Source organism: Salvelinus sp. IW2-2015, linkage group LG33 (genome assembly GCF_002910315.2).
Source record: "Salvelinus sp. IW2-2015 linkage group LG33, ASM291031v2, whole genome shotgun sequence".
Taxonomy (NCBI): Eukaryota; Metazoa; Chordata; class Actinopteri; order Salmoniformes; family Salmonidae; genus Salvelinus; species Salvelinus sp. IW2-2015.
The window spans coordinates 37,964,591-37,977,007 of NC_036872.1; the positions used below are offsets into that span (position 1 = coordinate 37,964,591).

General features: G+C 43.1%; 1 protein-coding gene across 1 annotated transcript in view; it reads left to right on the top strand.

Moving 5' to 3' along the window:
• The window catches only part of LOC111957598 (axoneme-associated protein mst101(2)-like), a 28,846-nt gene that overhangs the window by 1,879 nt on the left and 14,550 nt on the right, over window positions 1-12,417 (top strand). The window contains exons 2-5 of the mRNA XM_070436916.1: window positions 3-488; window positions 608-804; window positions 938-1,040; window positions 5,550-5,694. Coding sequence (XP_070293017.1) covers window positions 3-488; window positions 608-804; window positions 938-1,040; window positions 5,550-5,694 — 931 coding nt within the window. The remainder of the gene's footprint in view (window positions 1-2; window positions 489-607; window positions 805-937; window positions 1,041-5,549; window positions 5,695-12,417) is intronic.

The window sequence follows — 12,417 nt, forward strand, 5'->3', positions numbered from 1 at the left end:
AGGAAGAGCCAGCTGAGGAAGATGAAGATGCACCGGTAGTGGAAACCATAGTTCTGAAGAGAGATGGGGGCAGATTTTCTGCTCTTTCTCCTGCCAATCCCAGACGCAAATCCACACAAGCCTGCAAAGAACCTGAGGCTGAGGAGGAGACAGTGAACGAGGAGCAGCCAGCAGTTGAGAAATCTGCTGAGGAAAAGGAGAAGATCTCACCACCTGAMGAGGAAGAGGCAGGTGGGGAAGAAGAAGAACTGGCACCAGTAGTGGAAGCCAAAGTTCTGAGGAGCGAAAGGACATCTGCCTCTCCTCCTGCCCCTGCTACACCTAGACGCAAATCCACACCAACTGTTGTTGAAGCGGAAGAGGCAGAAAAACCAGATGAAACAGAAGAGGAAGTAGATGACAAAGCCCAGGAAAAAGCTGTTGAGGAAGAGAAAGCCACAACAACAAACCAGGAGGAAGAGGAAGTGGAAGCAGAAAGCATTGAGGAGGTTGTGAAAGTTCCTCCAGTTGAGGAAACTAGAGCTAAGAGGAGCAGGACCCAAAAACAGTCGCAGCAGCCACACCCAAACGAAAGTCCTTACGAAGCAAGTCCTTTGTGGATTATAAGGAACAAGATGCAGAGGAGGAAGAAACAGGAAATGAACCCACAGTGGAAGAAGGGGAGGATAATGTAGAGGCAGAAGAGGCGAGTGTAGTAGAGGAGGAGGAAAAGAAAAAAGAGGAAGGGTTCCCGGTGACTGAGGTTGCTTTTGTCGAGGAGTCAGAGAAGCAGCCCGAGGAACACAAATCAGAGAAAGTCATCAGGTAACAAGAGAATGGGAATATTGCGTTTTTGTGTTCATAGCTATTTCAGTTAAATAGCTATTGGCTAATTTAAGATAATCACTTTGGCAGTCTGTATGGTTTAGGATTGAGGATATATTTCTGTGTGGTATAGGATCGAGTGGAGACTCCCAAAAGAAAGCCAATGGCAGAGCATCAGCAAGAGAATAAAGGGAGATGCTGCTGTTGCTGAATCCGACAAAGAGGAGTTAGCTGAGGTATGTATACTATGGTGTGAACGTTTTAAACGTTCAAACGTTTCAACGAATGGGATCCTTACTGAACTTCTTAGGGCTGCAATCCCATTAACGGGTTCGATATGACAACAGCCAGTGAAAGTGCAGGGCGCAAATTCAAACAAACGAAATCTCATAATTAAAATTCCTCAAACATACAACTATTTAATACCATTTTAAAGGTAATCTTGTTGTTAATCCCACCACAGTGTCCGATTTCAAAAAAGCTTTACAGCGAAAGCACCACAAACGATATGTTAGGTCACCGCCAAAAATCACAGAAAAACACAACACACAAAAGCAGAAATAGAGATAAAATGAATCACTAACTTTGATGATCTTCATCAGATGACACTCATAGGACTTCATGTTACACAATACATGTATGTTTGTTCGGTAAAGTTCATATTTATAAAAAAAATCTCAGTATACATTGACGCGTTATGTTCAGTAGTTCCACAAAACATCAGTGATTTTGCAAGAGAGCCACATCAATTTCCAGAAATACTCATAATAAACGTTAATCAAAGATCAAGTGTTATACATGGAATTTTAGATCCACTTCTCCTTAAGCCAACCTCTGTGTCAGATTCAAAAAAGCTTACGGAAAAAGCAAAAACCATGAATAATCTGAGGTCAGCGCTCAGAGCCCAATCAAGCCATACAGGTACCCGCCATATTGTGCAGAAGTCAGAAATAACATTATAAATATTCACTTACCTTTGATGATCTTCATCATAATGCACTCCCAGGAATCCCAGTTCCACAATAAATGTTTGATTTGTTCGGTAATTTCCATCATTTATGTCCAAATAGCTACTTTTGTTAGTGCGTCTGCGTTAAACAATCCAAAGTCACGAAGCACGTTCACTAAAAGCAGACAAAATGTCAAAAAGTCCGTAACAGTCAGTAAACATATAAAACGATGTATTGAATCAATCTTTAGGATGTTTTTAACATAAATCTTCAATAATGTTCCAACCGGAGAATTCCTTTGTCTTCAGAAATGCGATAGAACAGAGCTCGCTCTCACATGAACGCGCATGGTCAGCGCATGTTCAGCTCATGATAGACCTTACTCAATCCCCTCTCCTTCGGCCCAACTTCACAGTAGAAGCATCAGACAAGGTTCTAAAGACTGTTGACATCTAGTGGAAGCCGTAGGAAGTGCAAAATGACCCATATMCCACTGTGTATTCGATAAGCGATGAGTTGAAAACCTACAAACCTCAGATTTCCCACTTCCTGGTTGGATTTCTTCTCAGGTTTTTGCCTGCCATATGAGTTCTGTTATACTCACAGACATCATTCAAACAGTTTTAGAACCTTCAGAGTGTTTTCTATCCAAATAGACTAATAATATGCATATATTAGCAACTGGGACTGAGGAGCAGGCAGTTTACTCTGGGCACCTCTGGGCACCTTTTCATCCAAGCTACTCAATACTGCCCCTGCAGCCATAAGAAGTTTTAAGACAAAATCCCTAACCGATAAACAATATAATATTTTTCCTCACAAAATTCGAATCACAGTGCAGTCATCTCAAAACAACAACTAACTTGTCCCGATCATCATCATCATCATCATCATCATCATCATCATCATCATCATCATCATCATTCAAAGTGTAACAAGTACTTTTGGGTGTCAGGGAAAATGTACAGTGGTTCTTCCTTTAAAGGTACGAGTTTATGCTGCGACTGTTAGTGGTAGATGGTGGCATTCTGTCATTGCACCACACTATCACAAGGGGGAGTTCGAACGCTGATCTATCGGCAGTCTGAACTGTGGCAATTAATGGATATGTTTTCAGTCTGAGAGTCTCCCTCTGGCACTAGAGTCCTGCATCAGGCAAGAACAACATAAACTGTCGGTGGTCCTGGACTTAAGCGAGAACTTGGGTAATACAATGAGGGAATATTACTTGACATGTGGATTGACAATTTTACAAAAAATAGGCACGGTGGTCTTTTGGTTTCTCTCCCTTTTAAAAACAGAAATAAATAATTCTAAATAACAAACAGGCTTTATTTACAAATGAGTAAGGATGACTCACCACATGTTCAAAAATTGCCTTTTTCCCTTTATTCAGATTGCATTCGCTCACCTTCGGTTATTTGAAATGAAATCATCTACAATATCATTATTTTTTAAACAAAGCGATTATTATTATTATTATTATTAACCCTGCATTATAATTATATAAAAGCCCCTTAGATATTCTCAGAGATCAGATTTGCCCTAACGAAAAATGCCCCTTAGATGTTAATTTAGAATCCTCCAATCATCTAACTGTAATTATTGGCGGAGAGTCACGTCATTGGAAAGTCCGGCGGCATTGACGGAGTTGAAGAGGGTGAGGAACAAAATGGAGTCACAATCCACGCAAACATGCAGATGATTATTTCAACTACATTTTAGTTGCAACAAGTTCGATCGGGTTTAAATAAGGACACCTACATGTAGAGTTGAAACAAATATTTTTTTTAGATATACTGCCTACCGTAGGCGACATGAGTCTCACTGGTGTTGAATAATGTGCTGTTAAAAGTGTTGTAGGTCTTATTTATTTATTTTTATTTAACCTTTTTTACTACATAAAGGTCTACTTAATCTGCTGGCGTCTTGACCCAGTTYATGCCCTCATTTGCACTGCAAACCATAACAAATTACTATGGGAATGAATGGAAGAGGCAAGTGGAAGGGGCGGATAGTAAGGAACTTCTGTCGGCCCTGGAGGCCTTTTGAAAACATGTTTTCACAAGGGCTATTAGCAGGACAATAGACATGATGTGGTTCCAAAAACACCTCTCTGACATAGGGTCCAGCATGTCTCTTGATGATGATTGGGCTCGGGCCGATTCCGGTGTTATCTGGCACAAATGTATCACTTGGAGCTCGGGCCGATTGTGGCTACTCTCTGGCATATGATTTCACGGGCTGCTTTATATAATTAACATTTCATTATTTATTTATTTTTCCATATTTTCTCATTGTTTCTGTGATCAAAAAATCAAATGAACATTTAAATTAAATTCTTTAAGAGTCCTGTTTAAGTAGTATTTTAGTATTTTGATACTTTGTGCAAGGTTTGGTCAGCTAGCTAACAGTACACTTGAAATGAAACCACTTTCTGTCAACATTAGAAACATGTAATCTTACCAGTATACATCATGGTTGGACGCGTTGCTCTCTTTTTCTGTGGCCAACTAGGCTCGTAATTTAACGATTTKATTTGTATTTACAGATGGCATACAAGTTTGATATTAAGGCACATGGAAGTTCACATGTTCCAGAAGGAATTTCTGCCAAAAAACACATTTTGATATGAATAAAATAAAAATCACTTTCAAACAGCTCTCCTGTGAAGTCGTGACTTGCGACATACTGAATCGGGTCACAAATGTAATCTATCCACGGAAAGCGCGATGTAGACMATCTGTTTTGTGAATACGCATGGATTTTTCGGGAAAAAACAATCAAATTAAAGTTATCTTAAACGTAAAAAAAAATGGCTCATTTGTCACATCCCTAATGTATGTGATTCATTTACTATACTGTTTCTTCCTTCCTCAACTCTTTTCTACAACTGGAGCATCCGCTTCCTCCTCTACTGGAAGCTTGCTTTCCGCCTCAGGTGGTTGTGAAGTCTTCTTCTCTTCCTCAACTGCTTTGCTCCCTCTTCCTCCTCCACATTTAATCGCCTCTTCTACCACCAGCTAACTTCCTCAGCTAGTTTTTCTAAAGCCAGCTTCCAATAACTGTTTTCCTCTTTCTCTCTTCTTCCTCTCCTTTTCTTCCACTGTGGTTGCTTACTCCTCCTCCATCTTTTCTTCCACACTAATTTAACCACTGCAGAATCCCTCAATATTTTCTTCTTCCACTCTCCCCGCTTACCTTCTCTTCCCTCTACTTTTTCCTCTTCCTCAGTTGTTGGCTTCTTCATCCACATTTGCTTCTGCAACCTCTCCTCCTCCCTCCACTGTTGCAGCTTCAGGTGGCAGCTTCACTTCCTCTGCCTTCTCTTTCCTCTACCTTTCCGTCTTCCTCAGTTGTGGCTTCCGCTTGCCACCCTTTCTTCCTCCGCACTCTCCACTGTTGCAGCTTTCCTCCACCATTGTGTCCTCTTCATCCCATTAGTGGTGGCTTTCTCCTCTGCCCTTTCCTCCTCAACTGTTTTTACTTCCTCTTTTCATTCCAAAGATCCCGAACAGTTCAGCCAACTCCTCCTCTTCAGGTTCTTTAGTGGCATGGGATTTGCATCGAGTGTGGCAGGAAGCGAAGACAGATTTTCCTACCTCTCCTCAAGAACTCTGGCTTCCACTACTGGAGCCTCTTCTTCGCTTCCTCAGCTGCCTCTTTTTTTCTGGCTCCTCCACATTCCTCTCTTCGTTTCAGTGCTGTTTGGCCTCTTCTTTTTGGACTTGCGCTGTTGGAGGGAGTGCTGAGAATACTTTTTCTTCCTCTCCTCAACAACTCTTGTCTTGTTAGCAACTGAGCCTGCTCCTCTTCATCCCTCAGGTGGGAGATCTCCACTTCCAACAAGCAGGTTTCCTCAACGTTGTCTTCATCAGTTCCTGCCACACATCCTTCGGGAGCCCCCCCCTCCGAGGCCACATTTTCAACCCCACTTGTGGTTGCAAGATTTTTTAAGTGCCCAGCACCACAGTGCTTTTCTGAAGCTTGAGTGTCTGTGTTGTAATAGTTTCTGCAATTCCTTTTCTTCCTCTACCTTTCCCTTCTTCCTGGAATTGTTCTCCCTCCACACTTTTTTTCTGCTAACACTCTCCTCTTCCACTGGTACAGTTTCAGCTGCAGCTTCAGTTTCCGCTTCCTTCTCTTCCTCCACCTTTCCTCCTCCCCAGTTATTGGTTCCTCTGCCACCCTTTCTTCCCCCACACTCTTCACTGTTGCAGCTGCTGCTTCATCCACTACTTCCAAAGCTCCTGAATAGGGTTTCAGCCACCGTCCATCTTTTCCTCCTCTACCTTTTCCACCTCCAACTCTTCTTCCTTCTCCCTTCCTCGGGTTTTTTGCGGGCTTCTGTGGATTTGCATCTGGTGTGGCAGGAGCAGGGGCAAGAGCAGAAATCTGCCTCCGTTATCCCCTTTCAGAACTATGGTTTCCACTATGGTGCATCTTCTTCCTCAGCTGGCTCTTCCTCCCGCATCTTCTCTTCTTAGGTTGTTTGCCTCTTCGTGTGTACTTGCGTTTTGGAGGCGTTACTGGAATCTTTTTCTTCCTCTCTCAGGAATCTTGTTTCTACAACTGGGACTCTTCTTCATCCTCAGGATGGGTCTTCTCTTCTTCCTCAGCAGGTTCCTCAACAGGCTTTTTTCATACTTCATCTGCAAGACTTTCCACTGCTGTTACCAACTCGACGTTTTCTGGCCTCTTCACTAGATCTGCTAGTTTTTCTACAGTCATTTCAACAATTGCTTCCTTTCTGCTTCCTCCTCCACATTTCTTTCACTGGTGCAGTTTCAGCTGCAGCTTCCTCAACGTCTTCTTCCACTATCTCAGTTTCCTTCTCGTCCTCCACCTTTTCTCTTCCTGAGTTGTTCCTTCTCCCTCCACTGATTTACTTCTTCCACCTTTTCTTCTGCAACACTCTCCTCTTCACTGGTGCAGTTTCAGCTGCAGCCTCCTCAACCTTCTCCTCTTCCACTATCTCCGCTTCCTTCCTTCCTCCACCTTTTCCTCCATTCCTTCTGGTGCAGGTTCAGCCGATGCCGTCCACATCCTCCTCTTCCTCAGATGCTTGCTGGCTCGTGTGGATTTGCGTTTAGGTGTAGGCAAGGGCAGTTGTAGGGGGCAGATCTCCTCCTTTCCTGAGAACCTGGCTTCCCACTACGGAGTGTCTTTTCTCCTCAGTTGCCTCTTCCTCTGGCTCCTCCAGCTTCTCCACTTCTCAGGCTGTTCACCTTTTCTTCCTCGGCTTGCCTTTTTGAGAGAAACTGAAACACTTTTTCCTCCACTCCTCAGAACTCTTGCTTCTACAACTGGAGCTTGTTCTTCCTCATCTACCTTCCTTCCTCAGGGCTGAGGTCTTCTCCTCTTCCTCAACTGTTTTTCTACTTCGTCATCTGCAGCACTTTCCACAACTGCAGCCTCTTCTTCCACAGCTGGCTTTACTTCCTCCTCTTCTTCCTCAGCTTGTTTGCCTCTTTCGTGTGTACTTGCGTTTTGGAGGCATTACTGGAATGCTTTTTCTTCCTCCCTCAGGACTCTTGTTTCTACAACTGGAGCCACCTACTTCCTCCTCAGGTGGTGAGTCTTCTCTTCTTCCTCAGAGGTTTTCTCAGGGGAGGTCTTCTCTTCTTCCTCAGCAGGTTCCAACTGGCTTTTCTACCACTGTCATCTGCAACACTTCACTGCTGTTACCTCCTCTGCTTTAACTGCCTCTTCACCTACATCTGCTAGTTTTTCTAGCATCCATTTCAACAATTTCTTCCTCTTCTGCTTCCACCTCTTCTTACTTCCTCAACTCTTTCCTCTTCCTCAGTTGTTGCTTTTTCCACCTGTTTTCTCTGTGGGGTTTGCTTCTTCTCCACCTTTTGTTCAGCAACACTCTCCTCTTCCGGCTGGTGCAGTTTCAGCTTCTGGCTTCATCCACTGTTTTTTCTTCCTCCAATTTTTCCTCCACAGCTTCCTGAACAGCGTGCAACCACCTCCTCCACCTTTTGCTCATTTACAAATTCTGCCTCCACCTCCTCTTCCTTCTCCTCCTCAGTTGTTTGCGGCTCTTGTGTATTTGCGTCCGTGTGTGGCAGGGGCAGGAGCAGAAAATCTGCCTCTGCTCCTCTCCTCATAACTCTGGCTTCACTACTGGTTCCTTTCTTTCCACAGCTGGCTCTTTCTCCTCCTCTCTTCTAGTGGACTTGGCTTTGAGTCAGAGTAGCTGGATACTTTTCTTCCTCTCCTCAAAACTCTTTTTCTTAAACTGGAGCATCCTCTTCCTCCTCTACTGGAGCTTGCTCTTCCTCCTCGAGGTGAAGTCTTCTCTCTTCCTCAACTGGCTTTGCTCCTCTTTCTCCTCCACTTTATCTGCCTCTTCTACCACAGCAACTTCTCCCAGCTAGTTTTTCTCAGCCAGTTCAATAACTTGTCTCTCTCTCTTCTCTTCCTTTTCTTCCCTGTGGTTTTTGCTACTTCCTCCTCCATCTTTTCTTCCACACTAATAGTTTCCACTGCAGATCCCTCAATATTTTCTTCTTCCACTCTCTCCGCTTCCTTCTCTTCCTCTACTTTTCCTCTTCCTCAGTTGTTGCTTCTTCATCCCACATTTTCTTCTGCATCACTCTCCTCCTCCTCCACTGTTGCATTCAGGTGCAGCTTCAGCGTCCTCTGTTCTCTTCCTCTACCTTTCTGTTTCCTCAGTTATGGCTTCCGCTGCACCTTTCTTTCCTCCCACTCTCCACTGTTGCAGCTTCTCCACCATGTCCTCTTTATCCATCAGTGTGGCTTTTCTCCTCTGCCTTTTCCTCCTGCACTGGTTTTACTTCCTCTCTTTCATCCACAGCTTCCCGAACAGATTCAGCCAACTCCTCCTCTTCAGGTTCTTTAGTGGCATGTGTGGATTTGCGTCTAGGTGTGCCAGGAGCAGAAGCAGCTTTCCTTCCACTCCTCAGATCTCTGGCTTCCTCATGCTGTTTGCCTCTTCTTTTGGACTTGCGTTTTGAGTCGGGGTAAATGGAACACTTTTTCTCCTCTCTCAAGACTCGTGTTTCTACAACTGGAGCATCCCTTCATTCTCAGGTGGCGAGATCTCCACTTCCACAGCAGGTTCCTCAACTGCTGGCTGCTCCTCTCCACTGCCTCCCAGCCTCAACAGGTTTTGTGATACGAGTGGATCTTGGTCTGGCCTGTTTCTTCTTGTTCTCTCCTTTGTCTTCATTGGTTCTGCCACCTCCTTTGGAGCCTTCTCCTCCATCTCTGAGCCCACATGTTCTAACCTCCACTTGTGTTGCAAGGTTTTCTTCAGGTCCACCAGCAACACAGTGGCTTTCTGAAGCTTGAGTGTCTGTTTTGCACAGTCTCTCAATCTCCACTCCAAGCTCAGCTTCTACTGCTGTGTCCGCCGTGGCTGTGTGACAACATCCTGTCAATGATTGAAAAAGAAAAGAGTGTGGTTACTTAAAAACTTCTTATGGCTGAAGGCAGTATTGAGTAGCTTAGATGAAAAGTTTGGGGCCCATTGTAAACGGCCAGCTCCTCAGTCCAGTTGCTAAATATATGCATATATTATTAGTTATATTGTGGATAGGAAGAAAAACACTCAAAAGTTTCTAAACTGTGAATTATGCTCTGTGAGATAACCAGAATCATATTGGCAGGCAAAATCCTGAGTGGGAAAATAAAAACAGGAAGTGAGAAATCTGAGCTTTGTATGTACTTCACCAGAGTCCCGAATGAAATCCAAATTGAGATATTAATGGATGTATGCACTGCCTAGGTTTCCACTAGATGTCAACCATCAATGGAAAATTATATGAGACTTCTATGATGTTGTGGGAGTGAATTGATAGCAGAATCAGTCAGGTGTCCATCAAAGCAGCCATTTTTTCTGATTCAGTGTTTTTCATTCATGGAAGTCACCAACGTTCCAAGGTGCTCAGCAGACAAGAAAAGAATACTTCACGGTTGGAAATTTTATTGAAGCTATATGTTAAAAACATTCCTAATGATGATTTCAAGACTGAGTTTGAAATTTCTCGACCAAGGCGGGGTAAGTATATTATAATATCTTTAAAAAATTATTTATAAATACACTGGATATATTCTTTTCTGTCATTAATTTCATAACTCCTTTCTATCACTAACTCCAACAACGCATCTCATTATTTAGTAGTAGTAATCTCATTATAATTTTCCCAATTATTATTGTAGTAATGATGTGCAATCATAGTTATAATATTGTTGGAAACCCGCCATCCAGATGCACATCATTTTAATATCTCCAATTGATTCATTCGGGATCTCTGGAAGTGTATATCAAATACCACAAAAGCTCTTAGATTTTCTTCCACTTCCTGTTTTAGATTTTTTCCAAACTCAGGATTTTTGTGAAGTTCTTGTACTGCCCAATATGATTTCTGGTCCGATTATTCTCCCACAGTACAATAAAGAAATCTTTGTATCCCGAAAAGACAAGTATTTAGGCATTAGAAAAACCCTTTGGACTATGATGTTTTGTTTACCTCAATGTTCTCCTAAACCTCATAAACAAAATAAATAATGCCATTGGACATATAAATATAACGTGTTAGCAAACTGGGGAGAACAGTTATTTTCAAACAGAGAAAACAGCATGTTGTACTCGGTGTTGATAACAACCCTGGATGGGGCCACCTTTCATCTAAAGCTACTCCAATACTGCCCCTTTACATGTCCCCTATAAGAGGAGTTTTAGTGTGCTTTCTATAGTAGTAACATACCAATCCCTAAATTCTTTTTTCTAAATCTTGACAGGGGGAAATGATTGTTTCAATGCACTAAGCGATGGTCTCGAACACTATATTTTACGTTGCTATTGTATGGTGATCAGCCATGCTAAGCTCTGGCGCTATGCGGTAGTCGGTATTTTATTTTGAGCGCCGTCTCAGATTTATAGCGATGCAGTTTTGCTTTTTCCGGTAAAGAAGTTTTTTTTGGGAAATCTTGACACAGCGGGAGATTGCACTGTATTAATGGAGAGATAAATCTCTCAAATATCCACCATGATGCAATTATAACTCTAAATATGTCTTCCAGAAATAACGATCTCCATACGTTATGTTGATGTGAGGTGGACCTATTTCTGATATAGAGGGAGAACGACCATTGGTGGCATATGCCAAAGTCCATTGACATGTTTGTTTGCAATGAGGTGAATCTAGTCGCCTCAATGTATGAAAACATCAATGATATTTTTTTGATGGATTAAATATCGAATCTCTATATACGAGGAACATAATGAGCAATGCGTGGTATTTGTAGTAAGGCGATGACAATCCTAAAGGAATGAGTGTCATCTGATGGAAAATAATCGAAGGTTAGTGATAAATTTATCTCTATTCTGGGTTTTGTTGGCAGATGATACTCGATGATTGGAATTAGAAGCGATATTACCTATTAGCATGGAGAGAAAAGTGGCATAATGCTTTATTGTGGTTGTTGTGAGAGGTAGACCAACGAGAGAAACAGGCAGACCAAACCACTCGTATCACAAAACCGTTGAGGCTGAGGAGCAGTGCGAAGAGGGAGCAGCCAGCAGTTGAGGGAACCTGCTGTGGAAAGTGGAGATCTCGCCACCGAGAATGAAGAGGAGGCTCCAGTTGTTAGAAACCACGAGTCTTGAGTAGAGAAGAAAGTCTTGCTTCCATTTACCCCCGACTCCCAAAAACGCAAGTCCAAAAGAAGAGGCAACAGCATGAGAAGCCAGAGATCTGAGAAGGAAGGAAAGCTGCTTCTGCTTCCTGGCACAACCTAGACGCAAATCCCACACATGCCACTACAAGAACCTGGAAGAGAGGAGTGGACGAATTCTGTTCGGAAGCTGTGGATGAAAAAAAGAGGGAAGTAAAAACCAGTGCAGGAGGAAAAGCAGAGGAGAAACCACACTGAATGGATAAAGAGGACATGGTGGACGAAGCTGCAACAGTGGAGAGTGCGGAGGAAGAAAGAGTGGCAGCGGAAAGCCATAACTGAGAAGACGGAAAGTAGAGGAAGAGAAGCAGAGGAAGCTGAAGCTGCAACCTGAAGCTGCAACAGTGGAGGAGAGGAGAGTGTTGCAGAAGAAAATTGTCGGATGAAGAAAGGCAACAACTGAGGAAGAGAAAAGTAGAGGAAGAGAAGGGAAGCGGAGAGGAGTGGAAGAAGAAATAATTGAGATCTGCAGTTCGGAAAAACTTGTAGTGTGGAAGAAAAATGGAGGAGGAAGTACAACACAGTTGGGGAAGAAAAGGAAGAGGAAGAAGAGAAGAAAGAGGAAACATGTTATTGAACTGGCTTTAGAAAACTTGCTGAGGAAGTTGCTGTGGTAGAAGAGGCAGATAAAGTGGAGGAGAAAGAGGAGCAAATTCCAGTTGAGGAAGAGAAAGAAGACTTCACTCGAGGGAGAAGAGCAAGCTCCAGTAGAGGAGGGAAGAGGATTGCTCCAGTTATAGAAACAAAGAGTTTGAGAGAGGAAGAAAAAGTATTCCAGGCTACTCTGACTGGCAAAGCACAAGTCCACTAGAAGGAGAGGAGGAGATAAGAGCCAGCTGTGGAGGAAAAGGAAACCATAGTGGAAGCCAGAGTTATGAGGAGAGGAAGCAGAGGCAGATTTTTCTGCTCCTGCCCCTGCCCACACACGGACGCAAATACACAAGACCCCGCA